The sequence below is a fragment of the Drosophila albomicans genome, chromosome 2L (assembly GCF_009650485.2).
Source record: "Drosophila albomicans strain 15112-1751.03 chromosome 2L, ASM965048v2, whole genome shotgun sequence".
NCBI lineage: Eukaryota > Metazoa > Arthropoda > Insecta > Diptera > Drosophilidae > Drosophila > Drosophila albomicans.
The window spans coordinates 16714439-16728887 of NC_047628.2; the positions used below are offsets into that span (position 1 = coordinate 16714439).

Genomic DNA, 14449 nt, shown 5'->3' on the forward strand with positions numbered 1-14449 from the left:
AGAAGCTATCCAGTTCTAATTAGTACGTAAGTCAACTAAAATGCAAATGGCATGAAAATAAAGAAATGCTGTAAGACAGCATGACAGTATAACAGTTGTCTAAGGCATATGGCGTATAACAGTCGCTGTGGAATAGTTTGCTGCAGTCACGCTGCCGTATTGATATGGCTATTTATTTGTTGTGTGTGTGTTTTGTTTTTTTTTCGGGGGCTTCTTCTATTTGTCTTTGCGCCAATCAGCGATAATTTTCCCATTACTCATGTTAGATGCAAGCAGCTACTACCATCGAAACCGAAAAAGCCTCCTCCATGGCCCCCGAAAGAGTCCCGCATCCGTTTGCGTTTAATTTGAAAACTCTTCGCTGATGCTATCGAAGCCGTCGGCTTGTCATTCAGCTAGCGGCAACATGTTTCAACAGTACGGCAAATTATTTTCAAGATAACCGCAAAAATTCTGTGTGTGTGTTTTCCTTCTTTTTTTTGATAGAGCAACAGCAAGCATCGAAAACTGGCGCAGCAGCCGCCAATCGACGTGTCGATATCGTGGCTGGCAGTTCAATTTAAATTTTTAGGCTAGCACAAGTTCAACTCTAACTCTCTCTCCAATTATTTGATGCGTGGCATCCTTTATCGCCTAGACATACAGTAAACATGAAAGCAACAAAGACGCATTGCTTGCTGCTGCTGCTGTTGGCGTTGTGTTGCCAATTGAGTGCAGGTTTGTTATAAATCAAACACGCAAAGCTGTGGCAGCTGAGCCGATTGACCCCGTCTCTTTGCAGCGCTGCGCTGCTACACATGCGAGGACTGTGACGAACAGTCGCAGCTCAAGGAGCTGGAGGTGTGTATTGCTCCAGCCATGGTGCAACAGGCACCACCACCACAGCAGCAACCACAGCCACAGCCAGAGCCAGTTGCCACTGGTCTGCCGGCTAATCCCATAATAAATACAGTTACAGCAACTGGAACAGTGGCTGCAACAGTGCCTGCTGCAAGTCCAGTGCCAGCTCCAGCTGCCACAAGTGTTGCTGCCGCTGCTGCTGGCAACAGCGGCGATGACGATGACTATGAGAGCGATGAAGACGATGAGTCAGCCGCTGTTATCACAGCTAGCAACAATGTGATTGGCGCAGCAGGCGCCGCTGCTGCAGCTGGCGTTGCTGCTGGCGCTGGCGTCGCTGCTGTTGGCGCTGCTGCAGCTGCAGCTGGAGCTGGCACCGTGGTGCGTCCAGCAGCCGCTGCCGCCTCAGAGTCTGAGGACGAAGACGAGGACGAAGAGGATGAGGAAGAGGACTACGATGATCGACGCAAACGTCGTATGAGTCGTCAGGCTGTTGCTGCCACCTCAAGAGCTGTCTGCTACATTGCGAGTCTACGACGTAAGTAACTGCAATCGAAGTTCCTCTACTATATTTAATGATACTTTGATACACTTTGCACACAGTCAATGGCACAGAGATCACGAATCGTGGCTGCACCATTGTCATGGATGACAATCAGACGGCAGCGTGCAATTCCCTCTTCGATGGCTGGAACGTGGTTGGCTGTCAACTGTGCGAAGAGAACGGCTGCAATGCTCCCATTCATGCAACAGTCGTTGGCCAGTTCAGCAGCAGTGGCAGTAGCAGCAGCAGCAAGACGACAACGACAACAACGTGGACCACAGCGACAACGGTCGCAACAGCAATCGTGTTAGTTCTTTTGGCTGCAGCTTTAGCCTAGATTGTGAGCAATCGATGTGCGGCTGATAACGAATATAGAGAAATATCTACCAACATACGTAGTAACCTAATGTGTATATTATACTTTTAATGACAAAATATACTACAACATTTTGCGGGGAGTTCAACTACGATTTATGAAGCACTTAGCGCCGTCTATTTCGGTCTATTTCGGGCTTAATTACGACTCATCGTCATAGCAGTCCAATGAGCACACCTGAGCTATTTTCGCCTAATTATTCAATTGGCTGGTTGGCTAACGATAACAAAATAAAATATATATACACATATTATATATATTCGCGGCCTAAAGTGTCCCCATCATTGGGCCCACCATTCACAGTTCAAACTGAAGCGAATCAATTACAGCTGCCGTTGCTATTTTTTTGTTCGCTACTGATAACTCACCCATTCAGAATACAAATCGAGTGAGCACGCTCGACAATGCAACACCCTGCAATGATAAAGTACTTATACAATTTGTATAAGCTATCTTTCATATTTTTCAAACAGACAAATACTCATACAAAAAAACAGATGTAAGTAACATGTTAAGCAAACTGATCGAATTAGAAGATACTGTTTTCAGTCTGTCACACACCATTTGACAAATTCATAACACTTCTCTAACACAGCATAAGCTGTAAGGAATCTATGTCATCATAGACGCCGGCAATTGGGGCCACCCAATAGCCCAACAAAATCGTGACTTCATTCGCTATTGGAATTGCTGATAGCATAGCGATGATCAACATTGATAAGGTTTAGGCCTCAAGTGGCAATCGCTGCCGGTGAAATTGAGCGATTTACAATCGAGCTCAGCTCTGGCTAAGTTCCCAATTAGGTGATGAGCAAATCTCTCAGTCAACAAAGCAGTTTTGCCAACAAATGCCAGTTAGCCACGGAAATGTTTTTGTTTTTTTTTTTTTATCACAGACGTCGAACGGTTTCATTAATTTGCCAACATTTAAGGTAACTTGTTTTCCAGAACTCGGAATGCAATTGCCAAATTTGTAATGCAGTTTCAGAAGTTGTTAAAGTGCATGTATATATATATATAGTATATAATTATTGTTTGTGTGATTACAAAGACTGGGGCTGGTCGCGGTTTTGACTTCCCTGTTTTATTTTGGTTAAAGTCTATAGCTTCCGGGCCAGCTGGTCTGTTACGCATTTCTCAAAAGGCTATCAAATTTTGTTAGCTGCTGACGAGAGCATGATTGCAATGAGAGTAAAGAGAGAACGAGAAAGAGAAAGAGAGAGATACTAAGTTAGCAATTTACGTGATGTCGCCAACAACTCGTTCCACAAATTTCATATTTTATTCGGTGTTTGTGTTCTTGTTTTAATTTATTTATTTTTGGCATTTATCTGCGTCTCGGTCTGCGTCTGGTTCTGAAATATTGATGCGTCAGTTAGCGGTGTGACACTAAAAACAGTTATTAGCCATTTGGCACGAACCGTTGAAATGAATGATCATCATATACCAGTTAACATAGTACGTACTTCGTACATAACAGACGCACGATCTCTGCGGTGTACTCTTGCAAGCAATATATCAGGGTCACAATCTTACAGCACAGCTATTTTGCAATTTCAGTTGCACATAATCTTTTCATTTTTATATGATATTTGTTTTAATTTATAATTTTCATTTAACTATACATTTGTATATGCTCGACTAAGAAATACCCTGTAAGTGTAATGCGTGAGTTTTGGGACCATTGATAAAAATACTTCAGCAAATGTTTATCACAAATATGAACAACAAATTATATAGAGTAGACAGACAACAAGAATATATAAATATAGATAATGTTTATCCTTCATATTACTCAAAATAAAGGGTAGAGTATAACACAGATATGCTAAACAGACATTGAACTACCTCTGGCATTGACTTTGCTTATCAATCACCCTCAAGTTAGTCGCAATTGCATTTCATGAACAGCGTGAGTCGTCAACCTTTTTATGCATTCATGTGGAAAGTTTTACCTTTATAGCTGTAGGATAACTGAATACTAATTCTATCAGAAATTTGAAAATAAATTATTATTTTTAGCTGGTATTGGAAAATTTTCTTAACAAATAAATTAACAAGAATTCAATTGCTTCTGCGCTCTTCTCGGTGATTCTCATGACGTTTATTTGGTGCTGACTCGAGATAAGTTGAGTCGCACAATAGGTGTAAATAGGTCGGGTAAATACCAAATAAAAAGCTGTTAATTGTTTTTGGCCCGCTTAGATGGGAGAATTGACATCGCGAGTCTGTTTGCATTGCGTGCTTTGTGATATTAAGTAATATTAATCATGCGACATGAGCAACAACAACAACAACAACAACGGTAGAGCATGACCATTATGTAAATGCAAATGTTATCAAGGGTTGGGAATTGCACGTTATTCCCAAAAGGGGAGCGTCTCGTTGAGGTGCATCATCATCAGCAATCCATTTGTTGATGCCACATACTAAGTTTATATACTATATACAAACATAGAGGGTATTTCAAAATACCGGTTTACTGAATACTTGCTGCACATATTGATCAGTAAACGGGTTGATTAAATAAATCTTCCCGCTGGAAGACTGGGGGTACTTGGTAAAAACCCCGAGTCTTGATTCATTTGCATACCGGGAAATCTTTAGCAGCAAAACCCTATCTCATTGTGGCATGCCTTTCCTGATGAGCTGTACACGCTCTTTATGACGTCGCGATCGACTAAAAGAGCAACCAACACACTGAGAGAGGATCGGACAAAGTGAAAGAGAGAGAGAGAGCCAGTGTGACTTTTACTTTTAGTGATTTTGCATTATAAATTAATTTGTTATCATAATAAATAAAAAGAACGCACGCACACGCTGAAGCATTGACGGCATTACGCTCCCGCACTTGTATACTCTGTCCCTCTCTCTCTCCCACTCCTGCTCTCTCTCTCTCAGATTCGCATACATACGCTACTAACTGTCTCTTTCTTGAGCGTCGAAGCCGCCGCTTTTGTCGCACTCGCAGTCGCTGCGAAACTCACCGATTTTCAAACTCTATAAAAAGTCTCAAACAAATCACAAGATTTTCAGTTAAATTTCAGAATTCGCAAACAGCGGTCGCGAAACGTGCAACGTGCAATCAACAATAACAACCAAAAACATAAAACAAAAAAACAACTACAAATATTTTGCATAAATCTTGAGGCAAGAAGATTTAAAGCAAGAACACAACACACAAATAAATACCACAACTAAACCAACTAATAAAATTTCCGAAAAAACACACAAAATGCACAATACCAAAAGTCATCTTATTATGGCCAGCGCATTGCTGTTGCTATTCGCCGCACCAGGTAAGATTTTTGAAGTATCCAGGTATCCAGAAGTGACAGGTTTTTGAGCAAATGTCGTGATAAAAAGCACAAGTTAAGAAAAAACCACACAAACTAAATGCTCTGATAAACTATAATACCCTTGCATGCTATTTTTAAACAATTCAAAGTGCTAAACTGCCAAAAACAATGAGTAAAAATACGAAATCATAGAAATAAATGTTGCTAGCAACAGACACAACAACAATAACGACAACAACAATTATATGCACAAGTAAATTAAATAACTAAACGTAGGCTAAAAGTATTGTTTGGCTGCGACAGACAGCAAAACTGTCATAAATAATGCACAAATTGTAGGCTAACATTTGCATGTAGGAAATGTTTGGCAATGACTGAGAGATTAATAGAAATATACGAGAGTACTCAGAACAAAACATTGTCGAGAATTCAGTTTCAATGTTCAACAAAGTTTTTGGTGCACTTCACTTCAAAATTGTTATTCAAGTTATTGTGACATTGAAACTGCGGCAAACTGCTAATTGAAAAGCTGTGATTTGAAGTGAAATGCTACAGTATTAATGTTGTGTATACACACATACATACATTTAGTATTTAGTCATGACAGCTGCTTTTTAGCACATTTTTGTTGCTTGCCAATCAACAACAACAAATACAACAAGTATAACAACCAGTCCAGGCGATTAGCACCAAATCAAACATCGAAATAAGAAAACGGAAAAACCTGAACTTATTCAGTTTGAAAATGTAAATCTCGTCTGCTCGACTGTGCTGCGTATACGTAATAACTTGTTACCTCTCGTTACGATCGTTTTCTACGTTCTTTTTGTTTTTAATTGGCTTACGTTTCATTGGGCGAAAATGCAATTTCATTATGCAAACTGCTTTTTATCACAATTCGAGTTTAAACAGACCTTTTCTGACCTTTGAAAACTCATTAACTTATTTTGTTTGAAGTTTTATTATGAGCCAGCCAGTCAATAATATATTCATTTATTTCAAAGATCAACCGAACGGTTTAGTGTATATACATAGTTGTATTTGTAGTTCTATTACGAAACAATTCAGTTGGGCAACATACAAGTTCTTTCTATCTATATAAATTTAATTTCTATTCAATTTCACAATAACTTTTTTCATTTTGTGCTTGTTTCTGAGAACGTCATTAGCAGAAAGAGAGAATCTTTTGGTGGGCAGAAAACGGGTTTAAGCGACGACGAAATGCAAATGCAATGAATTGTATTTTTATGATTATGATCCACAGCTCTCTCATACAAATGATAAAATTATAATTATTTATTTTCGCAAAAAAAGAGACAGTTGCAAAAATGTACAGAATTCGAGTGTTGCGCTTATCACGTGCCATTGAAGCTACCCACAGAACAAGCGAAATTCCTACAGCTCTGTCGTTGCTTAACGTGAGCCCATCAATCAATGTGATTTATTAATAAGTGAACAAAATCCTCGCTCGATAAACATGTGCATACACGTAATTACTTAGCATACACACTTTGTTGTGCATTGAGGAAGCGATTGTTTTACAACACAATGTTGACAATTTGAATTTTTGTGGGGGTCCCTCGCGGCGTATGAGCAATATATTTTTTGTGCCTGTTATCAGCATGAGAACGTTTTGGATGAGCAAAGGTTAAGCTATCCAAGTGAGTCACCGATCAGACTGTCAAACTGATTGACTGACTGACTGACTGACTGAATGCTTGCATTGATAACGCAATTACGGCAATGTAGTAATATGCATGCAGTTTGTTCTCGTTTGGCTATGCAAATATTTGGATACGTGCGACATGCAAATGGTCGAGAGCTGGTAATTTGAGTGGCAGACATCGTCGGGGCGATTGGGTAAACGAGATAAGAAATAGCGGCAAATGAAGGTAGTAGCAGTGGGTGTACGATAATAATAGCGCTAGTTAAAACATTGACTTAAAATTGTAAACTAATAATAAAGAATGAGCAAATGATACGACAAATACGCTTTGATTAATGGCCTACACATGGTCGACTTCGGTCGCTTTGTCATCGTTAATCGTTTATCGGACCATTGTTATTGTGTTTGCCCAAGTTGTAAATTGCGCGAACTAACATTGGAATGCCTCCCAAAACGATACAACTCAATTGAACAATCTAATTGGCGATCGCAGAGTCTTTTGGCATGACATAACTATGCAATCAATAAGAACAGAGCAGAACGGAAATAATTACTTAATTTCAAGAATATTAGATAATTATAATAATTGTTGTTTTTTTTTGCTTTTGTTACCAGCATGCTTTGCGGATCTGATGTGCTATGTCTGTGATAATTGCCAGACTGTGGACAAGAACACACCGCTCTTGGCCTGCAATGAGGACTTCTTCAATCAGGGCGGCAGCACCGAAGCTTCCACAGTGACCACAACCATGTCAACCATAACGACAACCGACGAGCCAACCACAATCATGCCAACCACAGAGACGCCAACAACTATGCCCAGTGACTCAACGACAGTGATGGACACAACAACCACAGAGCAGACGACTACCGACACAACCGCGGCTCAGACAACCGAGAAAACCGATGCACCGATGCCAACGCCAGCCACCGTTGGACCACCAGAGACAACCACCAGTGTGCCCACGCCACCCAATGAGGATCTGCTGCGTGAGGTCACCAAACTGGTTGCGGTCAACGGATCACCAAGTGGATTGGCGGACTTCACGGAGTTGCCGATTCGCCAGCGTCGTGCTTTGATCGATACAAATGTCAGCTTCCATTGTTACACTGTGAAGAAGACAGGTGAGTGCCACGTGCCACACAAATTGTCACGGATTTATTTAATTCATTCCTCCTCTCTCTCTCTCTTTTGTAGTGAACAACACAGCCCAAACAGAACGCGGCTGCTCACGAGTTCTGGCCTCGCAGTCAGTGTGCACAGACCTCAGGGAGCAATCGGCTCCCCTTGAGATCTCCTACTGTGATCCCTGCTCAATGAATGCCTGCAACTCTGCCACATCCATGATGCACACAACGATGTTGTCCACGTTCCTCATCGTTCTTGTCGCCGTCGTGCTGCAGCGCAAATAAGGAGTCAAGCTTACTACATCCACCACCGTCCACTCCAACCCGGTGTTATTTAGTACATATTGCTAATTTCTTTAAGAGACCTTCCTACACACACACACACACACACACACACACACACAAATTCAGACAGAGTACACTCACACAAAGACACACACCCATGGCAACACTCACGATCTTCTCATCATGTTAAGTAATGTGAAAGTTTATATAATTTTTAAGCGACACAAAAAAGACACACACGAATATCGAAATATATATAAATACCTATACCTATATATATATACAAAATAAAGCTAACCAAATGTGAAGCATAAGACAATTTACTTGATATACAATAATAAATATATTTATACAACAAAAACCACGATACATGTTTTTAAAATATTTAAAATATATTAAACTTTATCATAAGGGAATTTTAATAAGTTTTCTTCAGTATATATAATATCTAGAATTTTAGAGGGAATACGAAATGAAGATTTGATTTAGAAGAATTCGTTATATATCAAATTGCAAAACCTTAGCTCACATAGAGTTGCTAATTGAGGTGGGTTTGAAGTGAACCGAAATTACCGATTGAATCTTGAATTATCCAAATAATTAACAATAACCGCTTGTTGATCTAAATAATTTGCACATTAAGGTAAACAACTTGTGCCTCATCATCGGTATTGACTAACAAAGCAGATAAAGCTTCTAAACGACCTTTGAGAATTACGTCCATATCTTTGCTTGATTCTTGGTCAAAATCACAAGCATACTTTGATGTCAATGTCACGTCCACACATACACATACACACACTGAATGTGTCACCAATTACACACACACACACACACATGTTCCGCATTGAGTAAACAAATCGGTTGATGATAGAGGGAAAGGCATACTTTTAGGCCAACTATGCAAAGTAAATTTGCGCAGCGTAAACACTCAAATCGTGTGTCGTCGGTACGAAAAAGCAACGAGAGCGTTCCGCTCAACGATTAGATAAGAATTCATTAATAACAAAACTGGCGCTTCTCGTTTATTTATTAAGCACAGTGCGTTCAAAAAGCGTGCGACCACCTGATCGTAAATAAATCACTTATTGGTCAACTCTAAATTAAATTTACGACATACTGATCATTTGATCGATAACTGCAGTTCACGAGAAATACAAACATTGAGAAACAGAAGTTACTACAGATAATTAAGTTATGGCCCACACTAAATAAATATAGTAATTATCAGTCGTCAAGCTATTTACAAAATATCTTATCTGATAAGCGGCGACTGACTTGTAATAAGACTTTGATAACATCTTGAGAAATACGGGAAAGTATGTGTGTCACTGCAGTAAGAGTAGCTACTTGTTTTTACAATTGTGGTATTCCCCTTTTATTGTACCATTTGATAAAGCTGTCAATAAAAGTTCTTAATATTTCCTTTCTGCGAATAGAGGAAACACTATTATAGCAAGCAATTTTTCATAAAATAGACCAAAGTGGACAATAAGCACTGATAAGTAGCTCATTGAAAGTTTAAGAAGCGAAAGTATTATGGTATTTATAGGTTCTCATTGCTCTGATAGCGAACTCATTAGTAATCAAAAAGAGGTCTGGCAGAACAAAGAACATGTAATACTGTTCTAATACCATCATATGATAGAATATAATACTATAATACTCTATAAAAGTTATCATTTTGAGATTTGTTACGCATGGCCTGCACTTTTTATTTGGATAGCACACTTGAGTAATAAGAAGAGATAAAGGAAATTATTTCTTGTAATTATTTCTCAGAATTAAGATTATCTCACTGACGCGTTTATCAAACATAATTCACGATTTTTAATTATAATTTAATATATTTTAATATAATAATGACAAGAAAAACTGTCTAAGTTTTTCTTTAGATTTGCAACACATGACATTAACGGCAAAGTTAATGCGAATGGATTTTATCTTAGAGGAAAGGGAAGTACTTTAGTAATAAACACATATAAAGCAAATCCAATCTTATTTCTAAGAAGAATATCTATCTCAGATGTGTAATGCACTTTATGATATTGACAAAGTTTAAAGAAATTCACCTTGACTCGTTTGTTATCCGCCCGTCGGCAAATATGAATCATAAGTAAGGAAATTCTTTCGAGCGAAATATTTTCTTCTACTTTGCACTGAATACCATTTTGTATACTTAGTATATACTATTATCTTTGTTTTGTCGATTGTGGCCAAGTCGGTAACTAAACAGATATAGATAAATAAAACCATATACAGTAAATATATCAAAGAATATTTAACTGATTCGCGACGGCCATAACTTTGGACTTAAGCGACTTAGATATCGATTGAACCGATAGCTATTGTTATCGTTACACATGCCCTAAGACCCCTGATGACTAGCAGTATATTCCATAGCTGAAATGTTGAACGGAATGCGTATTATTTATAATTCTAATTCAATGTTCAACAGATTCGTGCGTACAACACTGAGTAAACAATTCCAGGAATCGCCAACACTTATCGTGTGCCATTTTATTGACGAATAATGGATTGTAGAGGCAATTAAAGCATCCTGAGGAAGTGTCAACGACCACATGCAATAAAAACCAAATGCGATGGGAAATCGCAATATCCTTATCGGCGTCAAATAATAAAATTATGAGCGATCTTATCGTTAGCAGCCATATACCTCACATACCGAGTCAGTCAGTCAGTCAACCAGCCAACGGGGCGCTCTCTACAGCGCCTTATCTGCGAAGTGATGTTGCCCCGACCCGGGGCCAGGCCCATGAGTATCGGCCTAGTGCCAAATGATAAAAAAAGCCATGTTAACAATATATTTTATTGGTAGTTTGCATTTGACACTCGAGCCGTGCTGTTCTCCTCAGTTGCCAACTCAAAACTTGTGGAATACTTTCATCTTGTGATCCTTAAAGCGTATCCTTACAACACAGACACACACACATAAATACAAGATGCGTCTGCTTAGTCTGTTCATGTTGTTGTCGCTATGTGTTTGTGCCACATTTAGGCCAGGTGAGCAACTGGCGATTTTCGTGCGTTTTTCAACGCGACAAAAAAACGCGTTCATCCTTAACGGCCATTTAAATAATTAATATTGCTTAACAAGTGCAAAATTGTGAAATATTATACAAAAAAAAGCAACTGAAAGGTTAACAACAAAAATAAAGTCACAAGCGTGCTATTTTCGATGAGTATAATCAATCACAGAACTATATGCCAAATAGGCAAAAATAAATGAGAGAAAAAATATGAAGAAGTCACACATATCAATCGATTTCATTTCTTTATTGTCTTATGTTTTATGAACTACGCGAGTTGTTCCAGTTTGAAAGAGCAGCGCCATTCCAGGGCATTTTCTTAACAGCATGTTTCACTGATTTCAGCAAAAAATGTAGACAAAACAAAAAAAAAAAACAAAAAACGAAATAGTAACCATGGCCATGCCCATTATTGTAATTAGTTGAATGGAGTTAACATTACGCATGTCGCACGCTCAAATTCAAAAAGAGCGAACGTAAATTAAACATATATTTATAACTTACAATTAAATAAAACTAAATTCAATATAAATTATATTTTAAATATTCTGAAAATTTATAAAGTATCTTCTAGATAAAAACTTATTTAAATTGCATAATATTTCAAATGTTCATATTTCAATTCCTTTGATTTTGTTCTTACACGTAGATAGGTAATAAATAACCAAAGCTTTTCGTGTTATCGATCGCTCTTCTAAGCATATTACAGCACTTCGATTTATCAATAAGGTTTATTTTCCGCAATAATTATTTATGTAGACTTAGACACATTCTTGTGCCCTAACAATTACGTTTTGACTTTAATGTGTGTTCTTTTGTAATTTATCTAGGAAATGCCCTTGAATGTTACGAATGTATTGGCAGCGAGTGCGATGATCTGGAGAGTGTGGAAATAGTTAGTTGCAATTTGGATGATGATATCAGCACAACAACAACCACCGAAGACACCACGACAACCGACGATTCAACGAGTTCATCGTCAACCGAGTCTTCATCAACCTCATCAAGTCAATCAACTCCATCAGAACCCACAACGGGGACTACAGAGTCGACAGAAACAACACCAGAGTCAACAGAAACAACCCCAGAGTCAACAGAAACAACTCTAGAAACGACAGAAACAACTCCAGAATCAACAGAAACCACGCCGGAGTCAACAGATACAACTTTCGAGACCACAGAAACAACTCCAGAGTCGACTGATACCACTCCAGAATCGACAGAAACCACTCCAGAATCGACAGAGTCTACAACTGATTCGACTACTTCCGAATCGACAGATTCTTCATCTACCTCCACAGTTGATGAGTCTACCAATACTTCGACAGACTCGACATCGGATTCTTCCACTTCGGAATCTTCTACTTCGGAATCTTCTACATCGGATTCCTCCACTTCGGAATCTTCTACGTCGGAATCTTCGACTTCGGAATCTTCTACGTCGGAATCTTCGACTTCGGATTCCTCGACGTCCGATGCTTCTTCCTCAACGACAACAAGTGAAGAGCCAACCACAGATTCAACGGCGACAAGTGAAAACTCCTCTAGCTCATCAGTACCAACAACGGAACAAACAGAAACCTCAACAGGGGCTGGAGCTTCCTCACCCTCTACCTCCTCAGAATCAACAACTGAAAACACTTCTTTGCCAAGCGAAGATACATCGAGCGCTTCCACAGATTCCACTGCATCCGACTCAACCGCAACAGCAACCGATAGTTCATCCGACACTACAAGCGTTGCCACAGAATCCCCCGCAACTTCAGATTCGACAACAACAGAGGAATCCTCAAGCAGCGCAACTACCTCTGCAGACACAAGGGCTATTGTTGAAGGAGTGCGCTCTGGCCGAGCTCGTCGATCTCTCGAGGCGCTGGCAGTGGACAAGCTATTGCGCAATTATCGTTCCGTTGGACGCGACGTTCAATATAGGACAACGGCTTGCTATACCATTATGGTGAATGGAGGTTTGTCTAACTGCAGATTTCCTTGTGAAATATTGTATTAAAAAAGAAAAACGTTTGTACTTTTACAGAGATTCAACGTGGCTGCATTAAGATACCTGTGGGCCAAGGCGGTTGCCAGGCCATACGTGAAAAAGTCGGACTGCCGGAGGACTCCATTGGAGATCTGTGCGATGCCTGTCTCACTGACCGTTGCAATGGCAGCGCCACTCTGAAAGTATCGTTTGCTTCATTGATCCTCCTGCTGGGCCTAGGATTGAGGAACCTTTTCTAATTTATGTTAATACTTATTATATAAATATATAAGCTTAGCTCCACTAAGTTTTGCATGTGCTATTACAATTAAACATAACCAAGAAAACTACATACACTTTCAAAGTTGTTATACTTTCTTTCATATGCTTTAAAAATGATTGTTACCTATCGAATTTGCTTAATAAATTCAAATACAAAATCTTTATGGTTTTACTTGTCCAATAAATGACAATTATGTGCTGGGATATAAAATTCAGATGAAAAAGTTGGGACACAATATTACTTGATTGCTGGTATTGAAACCATTAAGATAATAATATCAATCAATTTAAAATATTTATGATCTTGACACGCTTAACGAATGTAAAAAGATCTTTAAGTGCAAAACAATCTGAACATAAGTATATAGCAATTATCATTAACAGACATGAGATCATATTTAGAGGTGCGTTTCCAGCGAATTTTATCTAATCGAGAGTCATCAATGTGAACTCGTGGGATCATAAATCAGATATTATACAATACTCGTATAACTATGGCTATAAAATCATTTCACCGAATTATTGTCTTCTAGCCTAACCTACGTTATATTATTACATCTGAATCACAGTTATCATTCTTTCTTTGCCTTGCAGTAAACAATGCAAATAAAATGCATTTATTATTTCCGGGTGACGTCCATACAAAACAAAGACTCTTGCTACGAAATAATCTTTTCAGGGGAAAACTAAACTCCTTGACTGATGCCCTTATATCGGGATCGATGGATCATACACATAAACAATTTATGGGTTTGTGGAAATTGCCATATATACATATACTTTAATGGCTACATTTGGTTATGCTAAAGTGATGCCTTATCAAGTCATCGACATGAATTGTTTAAATATGGTTTATAAATTAATTTAGCAACAAATACATGGTACGATAAGCAATTTACGAGTGATTTTAATTCAATATGGATAAAATTATGACTTTTCCGTTGGTAACAAAAATTTAGAAAACGTGAACATCAGTCAAAGAGAACTTTAATTAGAAACAA

The 14449-nt window shown here is 38.7% G+C and overlaps 3 protein-coding genes across 3 annotated transcripts; all 3 read left to right on the top strand.

Annotated features, from left to right (window-relative positions):
- The first annotated feature begins 63 nt into the window (after nt 1-63).
- Nucleotides 64-1863, top strand: LOC117565146 (uncharacterized). Its single transcript, XM_034244124.2, has 3 exons — nt 64-717; nt 782-1378; nt 1444-1863. Exons 1-3 carry the CDS (start codon nt 651-653, stop codon nt 1719-1721), a joined length of 942 nt encoding a protein of 313 aa, XP_034100015.1. The 5' UTR covers nt 64-650; the 3' UTR covers nt 1722-1863.
- A 2922-nt stretch (nt 1864-4785) lies between these two features.
- LOC117565131 (platelet glycoprotein Ib alpha chain) lies at nt 4786-8502 on the top strand. The gene is made up of 3 exons (XM_034244100.2): nt 4786-5059; nt 7341-7850; nt 7924-8502. The coding sequence occupies exons 1-3, from the start codon at nt 4996-4998 to the stop codon at nt 8136-8138; spliced, it is 789 nt and encodes a 262-aa protein (XP_034099991.1). The 5' UTR covers nt 4786-4995; the 3' UTR covers nt 8139-8502.
- Nucleotides 8503-10966: 2464 nt separating this feature from the next.
- Nucleotides 10967-13518, top strand: LOC117565298 (uncharacterized protein DDB_G0271670). Its single transcript, XM_034244332.2, has 3 exons — nt 10967-11162; nt 12019-13155; nt 13224-13518. Exons 1-3 carry the CDS (start codon nt 11102-11104, stop codon nt 13424-13426), a joined length of 1401 nt encoding a protein of 466 aa, XP_034100223.1. The 5' UTR covers nt 10967-11101; the 3' UTR covers nt 13427-13518.
- Nucleotides 13519-14449: the final 931 nt, after the last annotated feature.